This window comes from Boeremia exigua, assembly GCF_020726555.1.
Source record: "Boeremia exigua strain MPI-SDFR-AT-0100 chromosome Unknown C7974scaffold_8, whole genome shotgun sequence".
Taxonomy (NCBI): domain Eukaryota; kingdom Fungi; phylum Ascomycota; class Dothideomycetes; order Pleosporales; family Didymellaceae; genus Boeremia; species Boeremia exigua.
The window spans coordinates 1,830,601-1,844,817 of NW_025763525.1; the positions used below are offsets into that span (position 1 = coordinate 1,830,601).

The following is a 14,217-nucleotide window of genomic DNA, read 5'->3' on the forward strand; positions in this document are numbered from 1 at the left end:
ACTGCAACACACAGAGTGAGTGGTTCAGCCTCCTGCAGAAATCGACGACTCCAGCGCTGCAAAATATGCGATCGAATGGTGGCGAGTCACTAGCGAGTCCATCAGACGATCGTGGGAGGTAGACGAGCCCAGCCTGCGCCCGAAGTATATAGCTCGAGCACCACTAGTCACACATCCTCGACTGCCTCCTGCGTATTCTTTGCGGCCGAGCACCGCAACGTCTGTTACTTCGATTTTGCTATAGACGGTCGGCCTGAGTACGGTAAGATGCTTCTCTCCACTTTGCGAATTTGTCTCTCGGGTCTTTTCTTTCAACTTCACATTCTCGAGATCAAATTCTCTGGTTGGTCGATGCTGTCTTGAAATTGCCGGTTTGTATCACTGTCAGCGCAGGGGTAGTCAAACTCCTTTTAACCGGCTGATGGATTTTATGTAGTGGACTGGGGTCAACATGGCTACAAATGGTGTCCAGCATCAGGGATTCCCTCTAAGCTTTGTCGAAATCGAGGGTCTGGTCAAGGCGTTCTACGATCCCGGTAACGCCAAAAAGATCACTCAGACAGAAGCGACATTGCGAGTCTTGCAGCGCTCGCCTCAAGGGTGGGAGATTGCAGACGCACTTCTAAAGAGTGACGACGAACAGGTCCGGTTTTTTGGGGCTTTGACATTGACGGTCAAGCTCAACGCCGACTCGTGAGTGCAGTCATGTCCACCTCAACTGTAGACTGACCGGTTGCAGGAATGAGTTGAGCGAAGAACATTCCGCACAACTGCTCACTACACTTATCGTACGCTTGTCCCTCCAGAACATATTGTCCAGCTACTGATCATGTGCAGCACCATCTAGTTTCACGCCCATCGTCTTCAATAGCGACTCGCAAGGTCAGTTCGACATTGGCACAATATTTCGCCAAACCTATCTCGGTATGGAGCCTGTGCCTGCGCAGCTTGATCGCATCATTTGCTGCCCAACAGCCTGTGCTCGACGATGCGTTAGAAGGTCACCCTTCAACATGGGATCTGCTGCCCCAGCTGTCCGACGACCAACTGCTTGTCCTGCTAGATTTTGCTATGAACCTGGCGGATGAGGCAAAGAAGCTCTCCGCGAGCCCAAAGTAAGCTTCAAACCACCTGCTCTTAGTGTTGCCTTATTGACTTCGCTAGCCGCAAAGTGCACCATGAGATGATTGCCAATGCGGAAAGTCTGGAGGCGCTTTTGCATGCTTCGTTTGGACGCGGATTCAAGTATTTATCAGTACCGATCAACGACCCCAACTACGATGTTTCGGTGCAGCAGGGAGAAAAGATCTGCATCGCTGCTTCGAAAACCTTCATTGTGAGTCTGCATGCACAGTTGAGATCCAGGGCTGACTTGTTAGGGCTGGATCTTCTATGCGCAATCCGAATTCAAGCACGTCCCAGAGAAGCTGCATTACCTCCGATCTGTCACTGAGCTCGCTTTGACATGTCTAGAGTATCACGTCGAAGATGCTATGGACCTTGTCGCAGAAGTTCTGGAAAACTATCCAACATTCTTCGAAGCAAAGCACCAGGAGATGCTGTGGGCGGCGATAGCCGGCCCATGGGGGCTAGAAATCTTGAGAGAGCAGGATGCTGAAACAGTCTCGCTCGCCAGAATTATTGTTGCTTATGGTCAGATCCAGTTGGACGCGAGGAGTCTTTACAGAGAACATGACACAGTTCACAACCAACAGGTCATGTGTAAGTTGTCACCTAATATGACTCTAATCTGCAAGCTAACCCATCTCAGCATTCCTGCATGACCTACTAAAGTACACAGAGACCGTCGGCGTAGACGATGACGTGGCGCCAGTCGTGCTTGACTTTTGGAGTGGTTTCGTCAGCGCAATTGCAGAAGAATCTTTCGAATACACAGAGGGAGTGTCTCTGCCTTCTTGGATGGATGCTGCAAAGACGAACGTCTTTCAGGCTGTGTCCGAGCTCGCACAGAAAATAATCTACCCTCCGCCCAGCGAAACCAAAGGATGGGATTCAGACACCAAGAAGACGTTCAAGGTCTTTCGTATCGATGTTCGCGACATCATTATGGAGGCCTACGAATCTCTCCGCGATGTCATGACGGACCAGTTTATCGACTTCACCCTGCACGCGCTTGGGACAGGCAACTGGCTGGAGCTTGAGGCTGGTCTTTTCTGTCTGATGTCTATCGCAGATGCCTTCCAGGAGCGGGATGACGAGCGCTTACATCGTCTGTTCGAGCAGCCTCTTTTCTCGGCCATGTCTGGCGATGCCAACATACCTGCCATCACCCGGAGATCTGCGGTAGAGCTGGTCGCAGCTCTCAACCAGTTCTTCTTGCGCAATCCGCGCTTCCTGCCTCAGGTGTTGCCCTTCCTCCTCAAAGCGTTGGCTCAGCCCGCACTGGCTCACACGGCGGCCAAGTCATTTGCGTCTCTGTGCTCGGAATGCAGGAAGTCGCTCACGGGAGAACTCGACTCGTTCTTCCAGATGTACGAGCAATTCCTTACTTATCCGACCGCAGAAGAATTTACAAAGAGCAAAGTCCTCGAGGGCATTGCTGCCATCGTTCAGTCAGCGGACACCGAAGAGAAGCAACTCGTTGGTGTCAGACAGCTGTTCGGCTATATTGCGCACGATGCGATGAGCGCCATCAAAGTCACAAAGGAAGGAAATGACCCAGAACAAGGGCAGGTACTTGCACTGACAACCCTGAAATGTTTGTCGAGTATTGGTCGCGCGCTGCAGGCTCTCGACGAGGAAGTTGTAGATCTTGAAGCGGACTCGAAGGCGGAAACATCAAACTTCTGGTCAGAAGGGCCAGGCAAGGAGATCCAGAACCAGGTCATCAACATGCTCAGTTACCTGACATCGATTTTCCCTGGAAACGATGAAATCATCGAGTCGGCCTGCAACGTCTTGCGCACCGGCTTCAAGGAGTCCCTTCCGGGTCCATTCGTTCTTCCGCCATCCGCGGCCGTTGATTTCATCACCAAAACTACAGTGCAAACACCACGTTTGCCATTTGTACTCGAGACTGCGTGTTGCTGGCTGTCGTCTCACAAACACAAGCGACCTGCCGATTTCACCGTCCAAGCGCAGCGACTACTTCAGCATGATCTAGGCATTATGCAAGCGCTACAGCACCCTCGCAACGACCCGGAAATCGCTGTTGGCTGCATCGAGCTGATCCAACAATTCGTTAACACGGATCTACGCCTTCTTACGCAGGAACACCCGGACATCTTACAGGGTATGTTTGGCTTCTCCATCGAGTCGATCAATTCACCCGAGGTCCTGCCCAAGCGAGCATCTGCAAAGCTTTGGAAAGACATCTTTGAGTCAACAGGCAACTCGCATGGCCAGCATCAAGGCACATCGCAGGATATTGTGAACCACTTTGGATATGCAGTGACCCATGCATTGATCACTAATGTATGTGGCGAAGTCGACTTCACAAGCCTGGAGCACATTGTTGCACCACTGCGTGCACTTGCTCGATCAGACAAGAACGCAAGAGCCTACATAACAAGCTCCCTCGCAGAGCAGCCTTTGCTTCAGAGATTTCAACAGGACGCAGGAGTACAGGAGATGGTACGCAAATTCATTGAAGGGTCCATGAGGTAATTCATCGAATCTCGATGCAGTTGTTCAACACTGACATATCTACAGGAACGCAAAGAGCTCAACTGGGTTCAAAGACACAGTGAAGGGCTTTTGGCAGAGCTGCAAACAGCTTCAGATGCAACTGCAGCCGCAAGCCATGGCTCAAGGCCATGGTCGTTTCGCATAGCACAGCGATGACTACGAGCCAGCACAGCGACGGGCGCTGCTTGTCAACATCCACTAAACTAGAATTCAGCAAACGCGGCCAGCGCAAATGTCAAACCAAACGACAGCTTGAAAGCAACGTTGTCCTGCACCAGTGAGCGGACATTCGTCGATTTGAAGCGGCGCTGCAGATACGAATACGGAATGACGTGAATGCCTCTTGACTCGATGAACTAGACAATGGATCAGCATTTACCTCTTTTAAGGCAAAAGGTTCGCAAAATTCAAATATTGGGTCTCCAGACTGTTCTGAAGATCCTATTCTACTCTCGCACAACCACTTACCTGCAATGCAACAATGCCTAACCCAAGCAAGATGGCCAATGGCTTGCTGAAGACACTGATACCCAAACCCCCGATCACACCCAGTATACTGCCCATACTAATCTGTCGCACCGCTTTTGGATTCGGCGCCCCGGACTGCGTGATAATGGGTGTCTGGGCATCGCGCGCATAGGAGTTCCGCACATCGCCGAGCTTCGCGAGCGGATCCGCCGAGTCACAGCGGAAGGCCTGCGCGTGCCGGAAATTGCGCACAAGCAAAGGTGTGGACAGGATCAGGGGTGTCGCAAGAAGCGCACCGCGGCGCAGACCAGGGAGGAGGAAAGACATCGGGGCTGCCGAGGCTGGATTTTGCTGCTTGAGGTACGCGGATAGCTGGCGTTCGATTGGGACGTTATTGAGAACTCGGGCGCGTGTATGGAAACCGGATTGCAAGGCTTTCGAGACCAATTGACTGCGTGGAGACATGGAGGTTGTGTGGATGCGAAGCTCTGGAAGACGTGGTGCCGATGATGTCATTCAATTGGTCGAGCGGCGCGAGGCGTGCAGGGATCAGCGGACCCTGGACTGGAGCTTCAACGTCGCGTCTTTGGCGACACCGTGATGGCCTGTCCTGCGCCGTTTCGTTTCCACTTCATGTCGCTCTTTGACCCGTTCATTCTGTAGATATTGGTCCTTTCCGGTAGATCCGCATTCCAGGTTCTGCTGCAATGGCGCCACGAACGGTGCTGCTCGCGCTCGCGAATCTTTTGATTCCGGCCGCTATTTTGATCTTCGCGACTGGTTTCTTCCCGTACAAACCATTTATGCCAGGACTTGCCGAGTATGAGGAGATATCGTTACACGGAAAGAGCGGAGAGCATGGACAGCCTCCCGAGGCCCCATTCGACAAGCTGATATTCATGGTCGTAGATGCGCTGAGGAGCGACTTCGTTTACGGCGAGGAGAGCGGGATGAGCTTTGTTCAGAGGTATATGATTCCCCAAGTACATAATTCGGCTGCTAACCGTACTACAGCCTCATCCGTGACGGTACTGCTCTCCCCTTCACAGCCCACGCTACGTCCCCCACCATCACCATGCCACGCGTGAAAGCCATAACCACAGGCTCTATACCCTCCTTCCTCGACGTGATACTCAACTTCGCCGAGTCAGACACGACCTCCACTCTCGCGACACAAGATACCTGGCTTGCTCAGATCAAGGCCAAGCGCTTTGGAGACAAGCAGGGGAAACTGGTCATGTACGGTGATGATACGTGGTTGAAGCTATTCCCAGACTTCTTTGAGCGGGCGGACGGCACGAGCAGTTTCTTTGTTTCGGTCAGTCTACTGTGCCCGCAAATACGTAGCTGGAATACAATGTTGATTTCAGATGCGCAGGATTTCACCGAAGTGGACAACAATGTGACAAGACATGTTCCTAACGAGTTGCTGAACGACGACTGGAATGCCATGATCATGCACTACCTGGGCCTCGATCATATTGGACACAAGGCTGGCCCGAAGAGGTATTTGATGTTTGGTGCACAATCGAATTGCCGTTCTGACCTCTCGCAGTCCGAACATGGTCCCCAAGCAAAAGGAGATGGACGAAATCGTACATACCATATACGCGGCCATCGAAAACGAAGACCACCTAGCCAACGCACTGTTCGTACTGTGTGGTGATCACGGTATGAACGAAGGTGGTAATCACGGCGGCTCGTCGCCTGGCGAAACATCGCCAGCGCTCGTCTTCATGAGCCCGAAACTGACAAAGATTACTCAAAATCGGCCGAAAATTCAGAGCCCTACGCAACCCAAGTCAGAGGGCGAGTTCGACTATTACAGGACCGTAGAACAAAGCGATATTGCACCGACACTGGCAGGTCTGCTTGGGTTCCCGGTACCGAAGAACAATCTTGGTGTATTTCTTAGCGAGTTTATGGCGTTTTGGGATGGTGGTGAGTATACTTCCCGCCTTGAATATGGGGTGAGACTGACCAGTCAGATTCGGATCGCAATCAGCTGCTGTACAGGAACGCGAGACAGATCAAGCGTATTGTCGAAGCTACGTATTCAAGCCAGACTTTCGCGGACGAAGTTCCGTCTGTGGAAAGCAGCAAAACGGAGTGCGATCACTCAGACAGCGGAGAGAAGCTTGCTTGTCGGTGGAGTAACATCGTTAACAGCATGGCGTACGACGATGACGATTCAAAACAAAGCCATGTTAACAAAGTATGCATAATGTCGAGAGAAATTCTATATGATCTGGAATACTAATCAGACAAAGTTTATGCACGACGCCCAAGAAATAATGTCTAGCGCAGCATCCAACTACGACGTCCCACGATTGTTTCTCGGAACGGCGCTCGCATCACTCATCCCAGTGCTGACTATCTTCACGCTTCCATCCTTGCAACCTCTATCATCAGCTGGCTTGTACTACTTTCTTACTCTCGCGCTGTACGCTGTGCTTATGTTCGCATCTTCCTATGTTGAGGAAGAGCACAATATCTGGTACTGGATCACGTCGGGCTGGTTCTTCTCTCTATTCCTGCATAGTATGCGAAACAAGAAGAAAAGCGCAGCGTTCTTCCACCCGGCCCTTATGGTATTGGTCGTTCATAGAATCATCCGACGATGGAACCAGACCGGCCAGAAATTCGCGGGCGCTGACGACATCGTAACAAGCGGCATCTTCCACGGCAGTGGCTCGATAATGCTGTGGTTGCTGATTGGTACAACATATCTGGATGTCACGAACCGCATCTCCGCACACATCGCACGCTCTGTGGTCACGCTGAGCAACCCCTTGTACAGAAGACAGGTGGATCCGCAGCCGTTGGACCACCACCGTATGACGGGTGCGATGATTGCATTGCCGCTTTGCGGAGTAGCATTCCTTTTCAAGCTTGCATTCACTGCGAAAGACGCCCCCGAGCTTACGTACAGCATAACGCCGGCCCTGATGGCGTGGGTCGGAGCGATGGATCTCGTTGGGCTTGCGCGGACTGTGTTCGGGGGCATTGCACTCGTCTTCGCATGGATTTTGTATGCCGAATACCAGCGCTCGGCGCGGCGAGCAGAGCGGAATATCAAGGGCCAAGGCGGTATGTCGCCCCACCCCCCTTCATCGAGTGTGAGAGCTAACAAAACAGACCTAGCAACCGCTTTCTTCGACCTGTTCACGCTTTTCCTCTTGACGCAGACAAAAGCGCAGAACATCCCTCTCTACCTCCTCTTCCGCTTCCAAATCTTCTTCCTGTGTAAGCCCCTCCCAAACTCTCCACTCCAACAGCGATCTAACATCTAGAAGCACGCCTCGCCCTCACGCCAACCCAAACCACACTCACAAGTCTCCTACTAAGCCAGACATCCTTCTTCGCGCTCGGCCTCAACAACAGCATATCCAGCGTCGACCTCGCAAACGCCTACAACGGCATCAGCGGCTACAACGTCCTCGCCGTCGGACTCCTCGTGTTTCTGTCCAACTGGGCAGGCCCGGTGTACTGGTCCCTGGCCGGCGTTCTGCTGCTCGGCGGCCACGAGTCCGTGCTTGATGGTGCGAAAGTGCAGCCAGCGGCGAAGAAGGAGAGGAGCTGGGTGCAGCACGAGCACGAGTACTTGCATGCGCTTGCTAAGCCTAAGATATCGTCTGATGGGGATGGAGATGGTAAGGCGCGAGCAGGTCTGTGGTTGCAGCATGTTAAGCTGCTGACGCTGTTTACGGGCATTATGCTGGCAAGTGTTATGGCGAGTTGTACGGCGCTGAGGACGCATTTGTTTATCTGGACGGTGTTTAGTCCGAAGTATCTGTTCGCGATGGCGTGGGGGGTGGCGTGGCATTTGGGTGTTACGGTGGGATTGGGTGGGTTGGTGTGGTGGTTTGGGCGGTGGTGAGCTTCTCTCTCGAACTGTGTGTGCTGTTAAATCGAGATTAGAGAGTTCTCTCTCAGCTGTATAGAATAGGGGGGCAGAGATGAGAAGAAAATAGTCTGTGTTATAGAATAATGTTCATGCTATTCCTATGTTACTAGTGAGAACATCCAGTCTTCGACGTCCCCTGGCTCACTCATCAAGCACAACAGATACCTCACCTGCCACCGTTTTCAAGGCAATCCACAACGTCGTCCTCAAGACATTCCATCAAGCCCGGTGCCTCACCTTTATACTCCCATAGCTTCTCTGCCCTCTCAGCCTTCGTCCGCGAATTACTCGCAAACAGATACCTCGCCAGCTTGGGAAAATTCGGGATATTAGCCATCCCGTCGAGTTCCTCAGTTCCGATCTGGACCGGCTTCTGATCCTCCACAACACCCTGTCTCGCCAACACCTCGCCCACCGCCCTCGCAATCTCGATGTGCGAATGCTCCTGCGTCCCCGCAAAGAAGTACCCATTCTCTCCAAAGCACTGCTTCTCCACCTCCGCATCCCCACCCGCAGCCGCCTCCACAACACGCAAATACAGCCTCATCAAATCCTCCACATGGACCCAACTCCGCGCGTTCCCCCCGTCGCCAACATAAAACACACCCCCGCGCTTCCGCGCCTCCGCGACGAAAAACGGCACAAGCGCGCTGCGCGTCCGCCCCAGCCCCTTCCCGCGCCCGTAGATATCCGGCGGACACATGACACACACGCGCACGTTCCCGCCCTCCCGCGCGGCCGCGTGCAGCATCTTCTCCGTCCCGCGGTGCAGCGCGGTGTCGGGCAGGCTGCGTATGTCCTGCAGATCAGCGGGCGCGACGTCGGACCATACGCGCGGGTTCAGGGTGCCCAGGAAGTCCGGCGAGGCCCAGTCGCTCACGAGACCCGTGCCGGAGAGGTGGATGAGGTGCGCGGGCGTGGTTTTGCGCCGTAGACCGGCGAGCAGCGCGGCGAGGCTGGGTTCGTGGTCGGAGTTGCCGCAGTGCACGACGATGTCGGCGTTGGAGGCGGCAGTGGAGAGGGTTTCGGTGGCGTCGTAGTCGCCGCGGATGATGGTGATGGAGGGGTAGGTGGAGGTGAAGGTCGGGGGGACGCTGCGGAGGAGCACGGTGATGGGCCAGTCGGGGTGGGCGGTTGCGAGGGTGTGCAGGACGGAGCCGCCGATGTAGCCTGTGCTGCCGGTGCTGGGGGTTGGTCAGTGAGGTGTATGTGGTGGTTGGGGGAGGGGGGGTACAGGAAGAGTTTGGGAGGCATGATAGGTCTGAGAATAGCTTGTAGGGATGAAGACGTCGAATGGCCTGTGTCCGGAATATATGTGTGGAGTCGCAAGTTGCACTGTTACTCCAGGTGCGTCTTCACATCGTGTACTGCATAATATGGATCAACTTCTTGTCATTACGGCCAATAAGCTTAGAGTAAGATCTGACGTTACCAATCACATGCACTTCTCATGAGCTTGGGTAGTCGATCCTGCTTGGTGTTTCTTGAGTAGATTTGTAAGCGACTTTGTAGGCACCCTGCCTATGATGTCAGACGTGAGTAACCGTTTCCCCACATAAATGTTTGAGCTACGATATGAACTTCCCAAATTTCTTGCAGAACTCTGATACGAAGCCTATGACATGCAAAGTGGGCGCAGCGCTGGTGGCGCTTCTCGTGGCTGCCTCAGCTGAACAGCATCTCCAATCAGAACTCGCGACGTGCAAAGCCGCCAAAGGCTGAGAACACAGCCTTGATATACAGCCTCAGTGCGTGAAGTATAAATCTAGCCTGCTTCTCGTCACCTGGAATGCGCTTTTTCTGCTTCGCTGTTCAAAATGAACACCTCCAGCGTGGTTGGCTGGACTCCTGAACCCCAAATTCGAGGCACCGTTGGTCTGCTCTGGGGCTGCCTCGCGACTATCTTCTTGTGCACGTGGAATGCCGTGCATGTGAATCTTCCCGGTAGGAACGAAACCGCGTGGCACGTCTTTTGGCGCCGCGTGGTTTACATGTTCAATGCGCTCATGGCACCCGAGTTGGTCTGCGTACTCGCGCTCGGGGACCACTGGCACGCAAGAGCCGTGCAAGCTAAAGCCAGTACACATTAAACTTCTTGATGCGGTTACTGACGCGCGTAGTCTCCGGGCTGGTCGCTCGCGCAATCCTTCTTCCTGATCATGGGCGGTTTCGTAGTCCAGCACGGCGACGAGACACTGTGCCTGTGCCATGAGGATATGCTGGAGCTCTTCACCACCAACACGCTCCGCTGGCCCGAAGCATCCCTGGAACCTCAGATTCGCGACCGAAGTAAATCGGATGGGGCGGTGAAGGCGCTGGCGCTGCTGCAGGCGACGTGGTTCGTGGCGCAGGTCGTTGGCCGCGCCGCCCAGGGCCTGCCAACTACAACACTGGAGCTATTCACACTGGGCATGATTTCGTGCACGCTATGCACGTATATAGCGTGGTGGGATAAACCGTTTGATGTGCGCGAGCCGGTGATTTTGGAGCTTTCGAAGGAGTCAGTGATACCGGGCCGGATGAAGAGTTGCGGGAGGATTGACCTCATGTATGAGCAGGGCAATTTCCGTGCCAGTTCGCGTACTGGCATGAGCATAACGGTCGGTATCACACTCTTGTTTGGGGCTTTGCATCTTGTAGGGTGGGGATTCTTTTTTCCGACCGAGATGGAGAGGTGGCTATGGAGAGGGTCCAGTGTCGCCTGCACCATAATGCCTCTGCTGATGCTCTCCCTGAACTACAAAGAGTGGTGGGATCGCTGTGGGGAGTTTGTTGAAGAATGGTTGATGACGGTGATGGTATGGCTATATGTGGTTTGCAGGGTGTACATGCTGGTTGAGATGTTTCTCAGTTTGAGAGCCGTACCAGCTGATGTTTACAGGACGCCGCAGTGGTCTCAGTATCTCCCTTCATTTGGCTGAGTCACCTATAAGAGAAATGATTGTGTTTTGTTTATTGTCAATTATTCAGAAGTGGCACCGCCACTATGTCCATTAGCAATATGTGTACCTAACCTGACCATGGAACAGCCTCCACGGTGCAGGCGCATCCCATGGTACTGACAAGTAAGTGACTTCGCGCTGGCTCCATAAGTGGTCACTGTTTACGTCAACGATAGCTGACGTGAGTGTAGCTATCCCAAGACCTTTCCTACATCTTTTCTCACCTTACCATCTACTACTGAGAGCCCGCAATGATCGTTTCTGTTAATATTTTACAGAGCTCAGTCGATTATCGTCTGTCATTGAGCTCAGACTGTACAGTCGAACTTTGTTGTTGTTCAATGGACGGGTGTCTCTCAATGGACTGACCTTTGTTCGAATCAGTACCTCGACTTTTCCTTTGTTTACCGTTCTTTCCGGACTACTCCCATCTAAACAATGTTGTTATCTCAGAAGTTCGACATTGTGAGGATTTCGGGAAGCCTCAAAATGTTCAGGGAGAATCAAGATGTAACGCACGATGCGCATTGTCCCTGTTCCCCTTTGAGACGGCTCATATACAGCAAAACTCAGTCGGTACTTATAATGTCTCACAGCGCACACTTGATGTCAAACAGCGATTGATCTGATCACAGCCGAACCAGAAGTTACATTGCTACGACAGAGCACGTGATAAGAAATCGCAAACCAGTCAGTAAAAAAATTGGAAGCGCTGCAGAATGGATAAGATATTCAAGAAAAATAAGAAGGGGACGTCCAAAAAGAGTGGTGCATCCTCCGGAGGACTTCTCACTACTGATCACATGGAGCAACCCCAAGAACAGCCTAATTCTTCTCCGCCACCACCTCCTCCGAAACAGGGTTCAGTCTTGAAAGGTCTCTTGAACGAGGCAAAGACTGGTGCCCAACCCAGTTCCTCCCTTCAGCCAACAGCCAAAATGATAGCAACAAAAACAACTGATATACCGCTCGAGGAAACCTACACAGCTATCAGTCTGTGCATGAGAAATCACGTTCTTCTTACATGCAACTGGAGCTTTGCTGACCCATTCAATCGTAGACGCAGATGGCGCCTGAAGGTGATTGATTCTCGGAATGACCAGAGATACTTCGCAAATGGAGCACAAGAACACAAGTATTGCGCATGCGGAACGAAGTCCGACCGTCTTCGAGAGCTCGCAAGGCGCATGCATCGTGAGTTAGAAAGAGAGAATGACAGACTGCACGATATGAAGTCCTGGGACGTGAGGAGGCAAGAGAGCGAGCATGGTACCGGGAGAACGGAGATGCCCTCTCGTGCGCGCTTAGAGCAGGAGCTCGGCTCTCTCGACATACATGGGATGGGTGATACCGGTATTTCCTTTGGTGCGGATGGTGAGACGGCCAAAGAAAGCCATGGAAAAGAAGAGGCCATGAAGAGAATGCGCAAAGAAGCCGAGATAGCTCGGCTGAGCAAGATGATGCAAGAGAAGAACGAACGCAAGGCGGCGGATCAGGCCAGGATTGAAAGGATGATTCTCGCGCGCGCAGAGGCACAACGTCAGGCTAACGGCGCCAGCACCTCTGTAGATATTCCAATCACTGCAAGGTCTGAGGATGAATCGCCAAAGAGCGAAAAGACAGCTGGGAATACACCGAAGGAAGTTCAGAAGACTATCGAGCGAGAAAAGTCCAATGCATCAGTGCTATCAAAGGAGGATCAGAAGATGCTCAAAAAGATCAAAACCGATGGCAGAAAGGAAGGTATCCGTGTTGCCGAAGCTGAGAAGGACGAGAAGGACAGACTAGCTGCTAGAGAGCAGAAAGAAAGAGCCAATACACAAGAGAATGAGCATCTGGAGGCCGACTTATTTGGTGGGTTGATCGAAAATTCTGGCGCGCCTGAACTCCCTAAGAATAAGCTTCCCGAAGAGGTTCCTAGGAAGACAAAGAGCTCCAAGACAGTCAGACGCGTCCCAAAAGAGCCTGTACGCCGTGTCGTCGAGCATTCATCAGAGGAATCTGACAGTAGCGAGCCAACCAAAAAGGTCAAGCCTAAGCTCAAGACTCCGGTGAAGATCAGGAGAAAAATGTCGTTGGCAGATCTTTTGGCAGCAAGGAAGGCTAGAAGAGAATCTCAAAGTGAGACAGAGAAGCCTGGACTCCCCGACAAGCCGTCTACAGCTAGCAAAGAGGTGGGCGAGAAACCTGCAACCGAAAGTAAAGCGGAAGATGGTAAGTTGTCTAAGTCGGACGAGTTCGTCGCGGAGAATGATCTTAAACACGACACCAAGGATGAGGTTAAGTTGCCGAGCGACGCGTTAAATACTGAGAAAGTAAGTGTGGAGATCACTGAAACGGATACGATCGTTGTGTCAGGCGATGAGAGTGGTAATGCTAAAGAAGCGACTATCGAGACCACGACTCTGGCCGTCGAGGTCCAGCAGCAGGAAACGTCGGTCGAGCGTACTGAAGTGACAGAGACCACGACAGTGGTTAATTCAAGCGAAGGCGAGATGACAGTAGAGCGTTCTACCCACGTAGAAGCCATCACTGCGACCTCCATCCCCGAACAAGAGCTCCCTGACACCTCTTCTGCTTCTACAACACATGAGCCACAAGACGGCGCCAGCAGCCCCGTCGAGGACTACTCATCTCGCTCACATCCCACTCCTCCCGCAAAGCGTAAGCGTTCTTTCACCGCGACAGAGCCCCAGCTGAACCCGGAGACACCCTCGAACCTTCAAACTGAGCTCCCCTCCTCAAAAAAGCGCAAATTCACATCCCCAGTTTCGCCCACCGAGCACCCTGCTGCTGCTCCGACATCGATCCTATCTGTGTCTGAGCCCACTGTCCCCCCGCCTGAGCCTAGTGCTTCTGCACCCGAGACGCATAACAACCCTCCTGCGTCTCCAGGCGCGGCGTCAGTCGCCTCGCCGACGTCCTCGTCGCCGAGTAAGAAGCGGAAGATGACCGAGGATGGAGATGAGATGGTGAGTGCAGAGGAGACTAAGCGCGTGAAGCACGTGCATGACGGTGAGATCCCAGCGGGTGGAGAGGTGGAGGGTGAGTCTGTAGAGAGTGGCGAGAGTAGCGATGACAGCTTTGATTCGTTGTTCGATGAGTGAGTATGATAAGGTAAGGTGAGGTAAGGTAAACTCAGGTCGCGCATTTTGTAAAGCCTGGTATCGGAGTATGAATCTCTAAATACACGTTGTCAATTAGCGTTAGAACAAGATAATGTTAGCCCAGTATTATTCTCTAGATTTGCAG

General features: G+C 52.8%; 6 protein-coding genes across 6 annotated transcripts; 4 read left to right on the forward strand and 2 right to left on the reverse strand.

The window, feature by feature from the left end:
- Positions 1–451: 451 nt before the first annotated feature.
- C7974DRAFT_314540 (armadillo-type protein) lies at positions 452–3,793 on the forward strand (the record flags this gene model as incomplete). Its single annotated transcript, XM_046138462.1, has 7 exons — positions 452–693; positions 740–788; positions 838–1,115; positions 1,165–1,336; positions 1,380–1,722; positions 1,772–3,623; positions 3,673–3,793. 7 exons carry the CDS (start codon positions 452–454, stop codon positions 3,791–3,793), a joined length of 3,057 nt encoding a protein of 1,018 aa, XP_045995787.1.
- Positions 3,794–3,851: 58 nt separating this feature from the next.
- Positions 3,852–4,443, reverse strand: C7974DRAFT_314983 (uncharacterized protein; the record flags this gene model as incomplete). The annotated part of the gene is made up of 2 exons (XM_046138486.1): positions 3,852–4,004; positions 4,117–4,443. 2 exons carry the CDS (start codon positions 4,441–4,443, stop codon positions 3,852–3,854), a joined length of 480 nt encoding a protein of 159 aa, XP_045995788.1.
- Positions 4,444–4,701: 258 nt separating this feature from the next.
- On the forward strand, positions 4,702–8,129 carry C7974DRAFT_398242 (GPI ethanolamine phosphate transferase-like protein 2). The gene is made up of 8 exons (XM_046142288.1): positions 4,702–5,083; positions 5,131–5,434; positions 5,495–5,622; positions 5,672–6,057; positions 6,105–6,331; positions 6,387–7,206; positions 7,255–7,362; positions 7,413–8,129. Exons 1-8 carry the CDS (start codon positions 4,824–4,826, stop codon positions 7,994–7,996), a joined length of 2,817 nt encoding a protein of 938 aa, XP_045995789.1. The 5' UTR covers positions 4,702–4,823; the 3' UTR covers positions 7,997–8,129.
- C7974DRAFT_398244 (NAD(P)-binding protein) lies at positions 8,091–9,462 on the reverse strand. Its single transcript, XM_046142289.1, has 2 exons — positions 9,264–9,462; positions 8,091–9,213 (listed from the first exon to the last, which is right to left on the reverse strand). The coding sequence occupies exons 1-2, from the start codon at positions 9,275–9,277 to the stop codon at positions 8,190–8,192; spliced, it is 1,038 nt and encodes a 345-aa protein (XP_045995790.1). The 5' UTR covers positions 9,278–9,462; the 3' UTR covers positions 8,091–8,189.
- Positions 9,463–9,590: 128 nt separating this feature from the next.
- Positions 9,591–11,174, forward strand: C7974DRAFT_221926 (uncharacterized protein). Its single transcript, XM_046137181.1, has 2 exons — positions 9,591–10,098; positions 10,144–11,174. Exons 1-2 carry the CDS (start codon positions 9,841–9,843, stop codon positions 10,942–10,944), a joined length of 1,059 nt encoding a protein of 352 aa, XP_045995791.1. The 5' UTR covers positions 9,591–9,840; the 3' UTR covers positions 10,945–11,174.
- A 1,020-nt stretch (positions 11,175–12,194) lies between these two features.
- Positions 12,195–14,072, forward strand: C7974DRAFT_415063 (uncharacterized protein; the record flags this gene model as incomplete). Its single annotated transcript, XM_046143859.1, has 1 exon — positions 12,195–14,072. The coding sequence occupies one exon, from the start codon at positions 12,195–12,197 to the stop codon at positions 14,070–14,072; it is 1,878 nt and encodes a 625-aa protein (XP_045995792.1).
- Between the last annotated feature and the right edge of the window lie 145 nt (positions 14,073–14,217).